This window comes from Oryza brachyantha, chromosome 10 (genome assembly GCF_000231095.2).
Source record: "Oryza brachyantha chromosome 10, ObraRS2, whole genome shotgun sequence".
Taxonomy (NCBI): Eukaryota; Viridiplantae; Streptophyta; class Magnoliopsida; order Poales; family Poaceae; genus Oryza; species Oryza brachyantha.
In genome coordinates this window covers 3,362,692-3,373,569 of record NC_023172.2, presented here as the reverse complement: position 1 = coordinate 3,373,569, position 10,878 = coordinate 3,362,692, and the positions used below count along the sequence as shown (strand labels likewise).

General features: G+C 38.0%; 1 protein-coding gene across 2 annotated transcripts; it reads left to right on the top strand.

Annotated features, from left to right (window-relative positions):
- Positions 1-284: 284 nt before the first annotated feature.
- Positions 285-8,785, top strand: LOC102704364 (transcription initiation factor IIF subunit alpha). Of its 2 annotated transcripts, none has more exons than XM_015841968.2 (9): positions 285-582; positions 1,922-2,080; positions 3,367-3,518; positions 4,077-4,444; positions 5,458-5,573; positions 6,808-6,930; positions 7,041-7,250; positions 7,333-7,530; positions 8,425-8,785. In XM_015841968.2, the coding sequence occupies exons 1-9, from the start codon at positions 409-411 to the stop codon at positions 8,518-8,520; spliced, it is 1,596 nt and encodes a 531-aa protein (XP_015697454.2). In that variant the 5' UTR covers positions 285-408; the 3' UTR covers positions 8,521-8,785. The 2 variants fall into 2 exon arrangements, with proteins under 2 accessions (XP_015697454.2, XP_040384376.1); XM_040528442.1 differs by having other exon boundaries at positions 7,041-7,241; positions 8,425-8,626.
- Positions 8,786-10,878: the final 2,093 nt, after the last annotated feature.

The following is a 10,878-nucleotide window of genomic DNA, read 5'->3' as shown; positions in this document are numbered from 1 at the left end:
GGTGTAGGTCCTATGTGTAAATAGAGAAGAAGATATAAAATGTGACGGTGATGGCATAGTTTCAATTTTGTAAAATTCGAGTGGTACGAGTATAAATAGACGAATTATAATAATATTTATCTAAATACATATAGTTGCGATGGCGTATATCAAATTAACCCTATAAAATATGGCTGTGATCTCTCGTGAAACGGTCCACCGGCCCAGGACCGGCCCGGTCCAGTCCGTCTCCCTCGTCTCTTCCACTGTTCCACACAACACCGACCCCCAATTGTGCACGGACAGCAGACCGCCCCCCACCACGTTCCCGTTTCCATTTCGAGGAAACCCACACTACTTGCTCCTCCCGCCGGCCGCCGGAACCCTAGCTGTTCCGCCTCCCGCCGCGGCCCCACGACCGCTCCGGCGATGGGGAGCACGGACCTGGTGCTCAAGGCGGCGTGCGAGGGCTGCGGCTCGCCGTCGGACCTCTACGGCACCTCCTGCAAGCACACCACGCTCTGCAGCTCCTGCGGCAAATCCATGGCGCTCTCCCGCGCCCGCTGCCTCGTCTGCGCGGCCCCTATCACCAACCTCATCAGGGTATGGATCCCCTCCGTCCGTTTCCGCGGTCGCGCGCGCGTGGGGTTTGTGGCCGGCGTTGATTGATGGTGGTGCGTCTCGCGATCTAGGGTTTGCAGCTGCTCCCTAGCTGCGTGCGATGCTTCATGTGTGTCCTTTGGGTGGGTGGGTCGGGGATAGTTCGGGAAATGTGATGCTTGATAGTGTAATTTAGGGTTCCAGCGCCACGTCTCCCATGAGCTTAATTCTCTTCAATATGTTATGAACCTATCTTGTCATGATTTTGAGAAATAATGATGAACAGAAAGATTTGGGGCCAATGTTTCCATCATCTCAAAACATTCATTTATAACATATGGAATGAATAAATAGGAAGAAAAATTTGTTGTCAGGATTTTGTTACAGCTCATTCTTCCTTAACCAAATTTCTAGTTCTACATTTCTTGACACAAAGGCTTGGTTTTTACTAGATATGTTGGCTGGTGCTTAAGTTTTACATTTCACTTTCTTAGGATGCCCGTTTTGCACTTTTTGTCCATATAGGAAATTCGGAGTGTAGTAACTGTAACATTTCTACGCAAATGGATGAAGAGGATAATTGGTTGTAGCATGCTATTGCAATAGGAATGTGTGCCAGTTTGTATGAAGTTTTTCCTCTAGTTAGCGTGCACAGTGGCCACTGACAAATATTGTGGAACAGAAGGAGTAATGTGGAATTTGATTGCAAACATTCCAATTTGTTTTATTGTAAGATCCATAGCGTTACTAGCCATTATGCTACAATAAGGAAACAATGTGCCTGTTTCAACTTTTATTGGAAGCATTGCTTACATATGTTTGTAATACTTAATTGTGTACAGTGGTCATGTAAGCTTGTTAAAGTGTCTAAACAAAGATCTAATTATCTATTCTTGTAACCTGCAAGCTGTATTTTGGTACCTAACATGTCAAGTGAGTTGAAGATACTTCACTTGAAGCAACATATCAATGCCAGTTCTGTCCTGGCTCTTTGAAACCACACCAACATAGGTGCTTAGAAATTGGTGAGTTTTGTGTTGACAGGTGGTTGAGACAAGCTATCATGCACCTCTGGAACAGACGAGCATGTTTCCTGTTGGTGGTTTGAATGCAACTTAGATTACACATTATACTAGTATCACGGTTTAATGTTGGCTATTCACATGAATGTGTTGTCAGTGAATAAATGTTGTGGTTACTCTCTTGGGTTTTTTATTCAGTTACAATATTAGAGTTATGTCTACAGCAGAAACAATGTGATCTGTCAGTCTTTGTTCTGGTGGCTCTCTATTTGGTGCATCTTCTTACACTGACATCCTCTATGTGGATCATTCTGTTGCAGGAATATAATGTACGGGCCAATGCTACCACTGATAAGAGCTTCTCTATTGGAAGATTTGTGACAGGTTTACCCCCTTTCTCAAAGAAGAAGAGTGCTGAAAACAAATGGTCTCTTCATAAGGAGGGCTTGCAAGGTCGCCAGCTTACTGAGAATATGCGGGTATGCATTCATGGAATATCATTGTTTCATCATGTTCTTCCAGTTATGGAAGACAAATGAATTTTCAATCTTCAGTTCTTCACTATATGTCCTGGTAAAGTGTTTTAATTATCAGATGTACCAATGTAGTATTAAATTGTCCATTTCCTCACAACTATACTCCATTTTAATCTCCCAATAAGGCAATAAATTATACTCAATGGTATGTGAAAAAGTTGATGCCATGCACTTTCAGTTGGGGGAAAGGTGCTGCCTTGGTCCATGAAATTTCAGGCTAGGCTTCATTTTAGTCATTATGTAAAAGTTTAAACAAATATACTCCTTCTGTCCGAGAATACAAGAATGTTGATGAAATTGAATGGGGAAAGGTTGTGATTAGTTGAGAAGATGAAGTTGTCGGGAAACTTTAGTGCTGGAAGTTTTTGATTGGTTGAAAAGAGAATGTAGGTGAAGTTATATATTGGGACAAATTTTGAATTCTAGAAGTTGTTAATTTGTTATATTTTGGGCTGGAGGGAGTATGTTTTAGTGTGGTTAACATATTGGAACAGGGTTTTTGCTAACACAACATATCCAAAAGAGAAGCTGCACTAAATATCAATGGATTTGATATTTTCTTAGTCAACCATGTGCCCAAAATAGACTGATTGAGATATGACTTCTCTCTTCCATTTTATTACTCTGCCTTTTTTGTGGAGCCGTACTTTTAAATTCAAAATATTCCTCTGCCCAACAATACAATTAGAGATTTTTGAAGAGATTAAGGTTAAGGGAAGGAAGGTTTGTGATTGGTTGAGATGGGAAGTAGGTGACAAAATCATATGGGGGATGGTTGCGATTGGTTGAGATGATTAAGTAGGTGGGGGGTGTCCTTATATTCTATTTGGACAAATTGTAAAGTAGATTATATTTGTTTACGGAGGGAGTTGATTATGGGGAACATCTAGCCATTATGGTGAACCCCAGCATGCATGATTTGGATGGACGATGGATCAGTTTTAATTCCACTATTGGACCACATGAATGACATGCATAACCACGTTGTAAACTACTAAAAGGACACTGTGGTTTCTAAGTTCAATGCATCTGATTGTCATACATTGGGTCACACTCACATGCAAACTTGCATGATGGCACATATCGATTGGCTCTTAAATACTTAGTTTGCTGATACCAACCGTTGCCAAGTTCTGTATATGGTTTTTGAGCTGTTGAAACTCTGAATATTTATATGAAGTTTGTTTGGTTGTATCTTAACTTTGTGCATATATGTTTGGCAAAATTAGGAGAAGTACAATAGAAAGCCATGGATTTTGGAAGATGAAACTGGGCAATATCAGTATCAAGGTCAAATGGAGGGATCACAGTCATCAACAGCTACATACTATTTGTTGATGATGCATGGCAAAGAATTTCATGCATATCCTGCTGGTTCTTGGTAATGGACCCATTCCATATTTTAGTTGCCCACTTTTAATCAAAGTGGTCAAAATATCAAGGGCACAAATTTGAAGATTTTTTGGATATGCTATAAAAAACTACAGAAGTACAATGTTACAAGAATATTTTATTAAAAATATATTCAACCATTTCATTATGTCCAAACATGATTTAGTGCACAATAACTATTATTATTTTGTAGTTTCATCCAGATTAGCAACAGGAGGTAGGTTTAACAAAGTTCATGGGTGTGGTTAGCCCTACTTCATATCATAATCCAAATCATTCTTGAATTTTAAACAATAATTGTAGGTAGATTTTTTTAACTTGGCTTCTTAGCAATTGTGGAAAAGATCCCAAAAACTAATTCTAAAGTCAAATTCTAAAATTCAAAATCAGCTTATGATTATAATCCAAAGGATTGCCAAGTACACCATTATTGAAATTTCAAAGATGGCCTTAGCAATGGTCATAATACTACTAGTTCTGTAATTGAGATTGAAGTCAGATAAAATTGTCTTCGTTAATTATCTGTTTCTTGGTTATGCCCTTTTAGGTTTAACTTCAGTAAAATTGCACAGTACAAACAACTTACGCTGGAAGAGGCTGAAGAGAAGATGAACAAGAGAAAAACCAGTGCAACTGGTTATGAGCGTTGGATGATGAAAGCAGCTACGAATGGGCCGGCTGCCTTTGGTTCAGACATGAAGAAACTTGAACCTACAAATGGCACGGAAAAAGAAAATGCTCGTCCCAAGAAAGGGAAAAACAATGAGGAGGGTAACAATTCGGATAAAGGCGAGGAGGATGAAGAAGACGAAGCTGCACGCAAAAACAGGCTTGGGCTCAACAAAAAGAGTATGGATGATGATGAGGAAGGTGGAAAAGATCTAGACTTCGATTTGGATGATGAAATTGAAAAAGGTGTGCTTCTCAAACTTGTGTTAAAACAACACCTTTGCAGTTGATGTCACAACTAATACCTGTATTTTGTACTCTTGCTTGCATAGTATCTTGATGTTGTTACCTTTTTGGGCCTGCAGTTTCTATTGCACATTTTTAAGGATATATAAATTTGCTATTGGTGTATTCTATGATGTTTTGTTTGAGGTGATTAAGGCCTAATATATTTCAACTTGGAAATGCATTTGGCATTGTCAGTGAGATTTCAACATAGAAATTGGAATTTGTTTGGTTCTTCAAGTGCAATTTCATGAGATATGTATTGCAGTTGGGGATTCTGTTAACTTATTTAGTTACACTTTTAAAGTAAAATATGGTTTTATAAATCATTTTCATCATATTTATTTTAGACACCATGAAGCATAAGCTTATGGTAATTTCTTTGTCTGATAAAACTTTTTTAAACTGGATGACCTTGAGTCCTTGACCAAATATTACACATGTTGTGTGTGTTTAAATATTTTTTCTAGCTACAATGCCTAAGAACATAGACTACTTATCTCACTTGCTATACTAAACTTTGGCAAGTTTGTACAAAAATTATCCTCCAAAAGACTACCTATTTGACTTGCCATGTCATTTGAATGGCTAAACATAGCTCCTCAATGACCAAATCTGGCAAGTCATTCTTTCACTAGCAAGATTGCTATTCATGGGTCCCACGTGACCCACCAGTTATCCTCCCCCTTGTCAAATTTGGAGAGTGGGGATGGAGAGTGTTGAAGTGCATATCAGATTTGGAGTTGCCAAACCTGACATGAATGGCTCTAAATTTAGATTTGGAGAGTCAAAATTTGGCCATTCTCTTGGAGATGCTCTAAAATCACCATCACATTCTGTTTCGTTTGCTCTTTTGCAGAAGAGCAACTCTGAAACCTATGTAATGCAAATAAAATAGTAACAATGTATATATATTTTTTGGGCATATTATTGATATCTCAGATTGACATCTTTGTTGGGAATTGCCCTGTCAGGTGATGACTGGGAGCACGAAGAAACATTCACTGACGATGATGAGGCTGTGGATATAGACCCAGAGGAGCGGGCAGATTTAGCTCCTGAGATTCCTGCTCCTCCCGAAATTAAGCAGGTAGACAGGATTATTCATTTCACAATATTTATGAGTTCTGTTGTCAGTCTTTGTCCGATAGAAACCTTGAACGAGCACATGAAAATTGCCATCTCATCTGTAACTGCAATGTGACAACTATCTAATTTGTAAATATTTATATAGCTTAATCTTCCACATACTTGATTTTGTCCTAACTCTTTCTGTCTGTTGCCAAGCATTCTGAAAATTATGTCTGATGTAATAGTTTCAATCCACGTGATCTTTTTGTGTTGAATTTAATATAACGAACTAATGAAGTAATCAACAAGATAAATACTACTGACTACAGCTTGATAATTCTTGTCATTTTGGATAGGATAAGGTTAAAGTCAAACTTTTAAAACTTTGACTATTAATAACTTTAAAGATAGTTTGAAGACACCGGAACATACTTATACGTAAACCTTAAAAGTACCTTAATAAAATAGTAATTATTGCATATAATGTTATAGTCAAAGATATGTTTTGGAGACCTTGTCATCGTCCAAAACGATAGGAGCTATCAAACTGGAGAGAGGAGTTAGACTGTGTTCGTAAAATGGGCATGCTTCTTAAGCTTGCATTCATTTGTTTTGTGCAGACAAACTATGTAAAAGTTCCTCAACTGACTTTTCTAAAGATTTTCACTTTGTAGTAGTTTATTCCATCATTTCTACTCCTGAATAGCCAAAAAAAAATCAGATAATCCTTCAATCTTAGCTATCTCAAACACCACCTTAGTTGTGCTAAGTTTCTGTTAATTCTTATAAGGTTCTTATTCAATATAGAATTAACCAATAGCTAATTCTTGCTTGCATCTCATTTTTGTGGAAACATACCTCTAGCAAACATACTGCTATAACAGGAAGAATACCTACCTATGGCCCAGTTCTTTTCAGCTACTACCAGATTATTGCCACGGATTATCTGGTCCACGTCTCTAAAATATGTTTTCTCAAAAAACTTACTTCTACTGTATCAGCTTAGACCAGTTTTTCTAAGCTTACTTTTCAATTTAATTTATCCCTATCATCAAGTAGATAATCCATGGCAGTAATCCAATGAATAATCTGTTTCAAACGGGCCCTATGTACAAATGTAGTTTGAACCTATTTGAAAGCAAATATGCTTTTTCCCTCCCCTTTTGGTATATTCCTTTGTATTTGTTACTTTTTTTTCCTTGCTCATAGGTACCAATAGAATCACAATATTCTGTGACATATTATACTTTCAGGATGATGAAGAGAATGAAGAAGAAGGTGGTCTAAGCAAGTCTGGCAAGGAGTTGAAAAAGCTCCTTGGGAAAGCTGCTGGACTGAATGAGTCAGATGCCGAGGAGGATGACGAAGACGATGATGTAATAATTTATTCACTTAACTTCAATGTTGTATTTTTCATTGTGTATCTGGAGAGTACAATTTGGTTTGGAAGGATGTTCTGATTTTAAGTCTACATCTCTTCATATAGCAAGAGGATGAGTCATCTCCAGTGCTTGCTCCAAAACAGAAAGATCAAACCAAAGATGAACCTGTAGATAACAGCCCAGCTAAACCTACACCATCAGGACATGCTCGTGGCACACCTCCTGCATCCAAATCTAAGCAAAAGAGGAAATCGGGTGGTGATGATACAAAAGCAACTGGCGGTGCAGCTTCCAAAAAAGCAAAGGTGGAATCTGTAAGTTCTTGCACACTATTATCAAGAATGCTCTTCTTTTAGTTTAGTATCTAAGTGATAAGTTCTTTCTTTTCATTTTTAGGATACAAAAACATCAGCTGCCAAAGATGAGACACCATCTTCCTCAAAACCTGCATCAAAGGCCACTGCTGCATCTAAAACTGCCGCAAATGTATCTCCTGTCACAGAGGATGAAATCAGGACTGTTCTTCTTGCTGTTGCTCCTGTCACTACACAAGATTTGGTATCTAGATTTAAGTCTAGACTACGAGGCCCAGAGGTAGGTTTTCTCAGTTTCCATGTTTATATTTATATTAGATACCTAAAACTCAACTAACCAACCAAAAAGCACAGTTATCAATCTTATTGAATAATGTAGACAAGAAGGAAAATGCAGTTTTTGTGGACAAACCCTTCTGGACTATGGGTCCAGAGGTAGCTTTCTTCCTTGTACTTTTTCTCTAGTGGGTTCATTAACCGCCTTTGAACCAACCAGGTCGTTTTTGGTAGCACAATCTGTATTTGTTTGGTGCATCTAAATTTGTTTTTTCGAACTCATCTTTAGTACCAGAATGGCATGCTGCTATCTAGTATCTTATTGAAAATTGCTCAAAAAGAAAAATGCAAAAATCCTTGTGTTACTGATTTGCATATAACTGGCATCCTCTCTGGTTTGAGTCCTGTACTCCAGTTCTAATTTTGAAATCTATGGAATATTTCTTTTGGTTTTGTGCCCCATGAATTTAGCTTTTTGACGAGTTTTGTGGGATAGTCTACCTGAAAGGAAGGTTTTTACTTTGATGTAGCCATATTTCGTACGTTATCGTTCAAACTTAAAACGAGAAAGCCTATAAATGTGATAATAGTATTGTGTTACATATTTCAGTAACCTGTTCTATTTCTACGTTTTTTTTTCCATATTAGTTTGACTACTTAGTATCCATGCTGCTAAAATTTGCTAATTGGTATGTTCAGAACTATCTTGGTAGATAAAAGCCATATTGATTGATTTGTTATTGAAAATAATACTATGATGATATATATTAACATAAAATTATAACAACTAATGATAAAAAAACTGTAGTTTGGAGGTCGCAGCACATGAATCTATCTATAGCTGCTATAATTTGCCTTTCAGCTAGTGCATGTTTTGATGATTCTTTTCGCACTGCAGGACAAGAATGCTTTTGCTGAAATTCTGAAGAAAATCTCGAAGATTCAGAAGACTAATGGCCATAATTATGTCGTCCTTAGAGATGACAAGAAGTGAAGAGCAAAACTTAAGTGGTGCTTTCTTAAAATGCAACTTTTGCTTTTCTGTGTCTTTTGACATAAAATGTTTGTAAGTATGCTGGAAGAATTTGGTCTTCCAACCTAAAATAGAGATTTACAGTTGATGTATAAGCGCTTCTAAAATATAGTGATTTACCCTCCGGTATGTAGTCCTCTTTGATCGGACATGTTCATAGTTTATCACTGGATTAAGAAAATGTGGATCAGACTGGGGCCCGGTATGGTCCAATATATGTCAAAAATCGGGCTCCGCGTCCCCGTGCTGCAACAGTGAGCATATTCAGCACTCTGAGGCACCAATCTAGCCCTGTGCTGTTCTGCACGCCTTTGCACTCCGGCCCCCTGCACGCATGCATTCATCCTTCGTTGTTTTCTACGCTGTTAGCCACAACACCTCGTGCCATGTGGTTCGTATATGCATGGCTATGTTCTTTGTTGCGTCTATCTATAACTAATCACTTTATATGCAAACTTTAAAGAAATTTCAAACGATTGTTTCACTAAAATTAGTTATATAATCTAGAATCTCATATGATAATATATATATATATATATATATATATATATCAAACTAATATAGGCACCCCTTAGAATAAGATATTCTATACCTCCTTCCCTTATAAGGCCCAAACCCACCTCCTTCTAAGGGCACAAAACCTCTTCAACTAGCCTGGTCAAAGCCCTCCTCTACCGGTCAAACCGCTCCTTTAACCTTACTCCATACCCCATCTTTACCGACTTTCATCTATCTAAAAAGTGCAGTAACACGAAGATAAAAATACAATAATATGCCTTATAAAATGTAGTAACAACGTCAAAATTTAGTCATGACGGATCTAGTTTTTTAAATCATATTTTTTTAACCAATGTGGTGAAAACGGTTTTGAAAAATAATATAAAACACATGAGATATTGCTCTCTATAGATTAGGAATACAATATTTTTAGCTCTCTCACATGCATTAGTTGTACTGTAGCAACAATATATAGTCACGATGTTACTGTACTTCTATCGTGATGTTATTGTATTTTGTATTACTACGTTACTGCAACTGTACAACACACATGTTACTGCACGTATATCGCGATGGTACTGCACTTCTATCATGACATTACTGCAATTGTGCAGTAACAATACATATATTTATAGCAACATAGCGTTATTGTTGCATAGAAGGCGCATCATTACTGTACTTATAGATATTTCTTAAGATTTTGAACTTTAAACAACTTTATCTCTTACCTCATATATTATTTTTTAAGAAATTTTGTACCATATTGTTTGAAAAAAAATTATTCTAAAAAAGTAGATCCCTCATGTGTATGTTTCAACATTGTTACTGCAAATTAGTTATCGTGTTACTACATTTTTGTCGTTGTGTTACTGCATAGTTCCTGTGAGACGAGAGGTGAGTTTAGATAGACATGAGGGGAAGCTCATAAAAGGGTTGACCCACGTGATTAACCTTTTGACCAGCCTTTAAATAAGATGAGGTAGTTTTTGGGTCTTAGGAGGAAGGTGTGACGTGGGATGAGCCTTGGGAGACCTTGGAAGGGTTGGGGTGTAGAATAGCTTATACTAAGGGGTGCACGTATTAGTCTTGTTATATATATATATATATATATATATATATATATATATTATGATTGGAACATTTTTATATTATACATGGAACATTAAGTTGTAACTATTAAAGATCCCAGAATAGATTTGTTGAAACACCCAAAGAGTGCTTGTCCACGCATACAACAATTTTGAATGGACTAGTGAAATAAATATCATGACATACTTATTTAAACATTTAAATATATAGTATATTGTCAGTGAAATTGGCCTGGAGGTATGCTTCACGAATGGAGCATGCCATCTAACACTACCATTTTCTTTCGATAAGAAGATCAAAGTCACCACAGGCACTGGCCTCGACCTACGACCTTCATCAGGGAGGCCGCCCTAGATCAACGTGGTATGCCCTAAGGGGCCTCGGGCCGGCGGCCGAGATACAGCCATCCCCATGAAGAGGGGTTGGGCCTCCCTGACCCCTCAGGCCCTAGCACACGGCGGCCTTGCACCGTCTTTAATGTGTCCTGCCACCTGCATGGTGTCGCATTTAATAAGGTATGCAAGGGGCGCGATAAGTCACCACCAAGTTGACTGACATGACGGTAGACCTAAAAGAATGTCAAGAGCATGCACCTGTCCCAGCAAAGGATGTTGGCCATTAATAGAAGTAATTCTTCGGCTCCCACTCATGTGAGAGAAGGGCAGATCGTTCTCGAGGCTGCCCATCATTGCCCTTGCCGTGCCTTGGATATGAAGGAACCAGGAGATCCAG

What these genes read in the sequence shown, in the direction of transcription:
- LOC102704364 (XM_015841968.2), top strand. Translation starts at nt 409, where the DNA reads ATGGGGAGCACGGACCTGGTGCTCAAGGCGGCGTGCGAGGGCTGCGGC. An exon ending in CTATCACCAACCTCATCAGG is followed by an intron (nt 583 to 1,921) that starts GTATGGATCCCC and finishes ATTCTGTTGCAG; the next exon opens with GAATATAATGTACGGGCCAA. An exon ending in GCATATCCTGCTGGTTCTTG is followed by an intron (nt 3,519 to 4,076) that starts GTAATGGACCCA and finishes ATGCCCTTTTAG; the next exon opens with GTTTAACTTCAGTAAAATTG.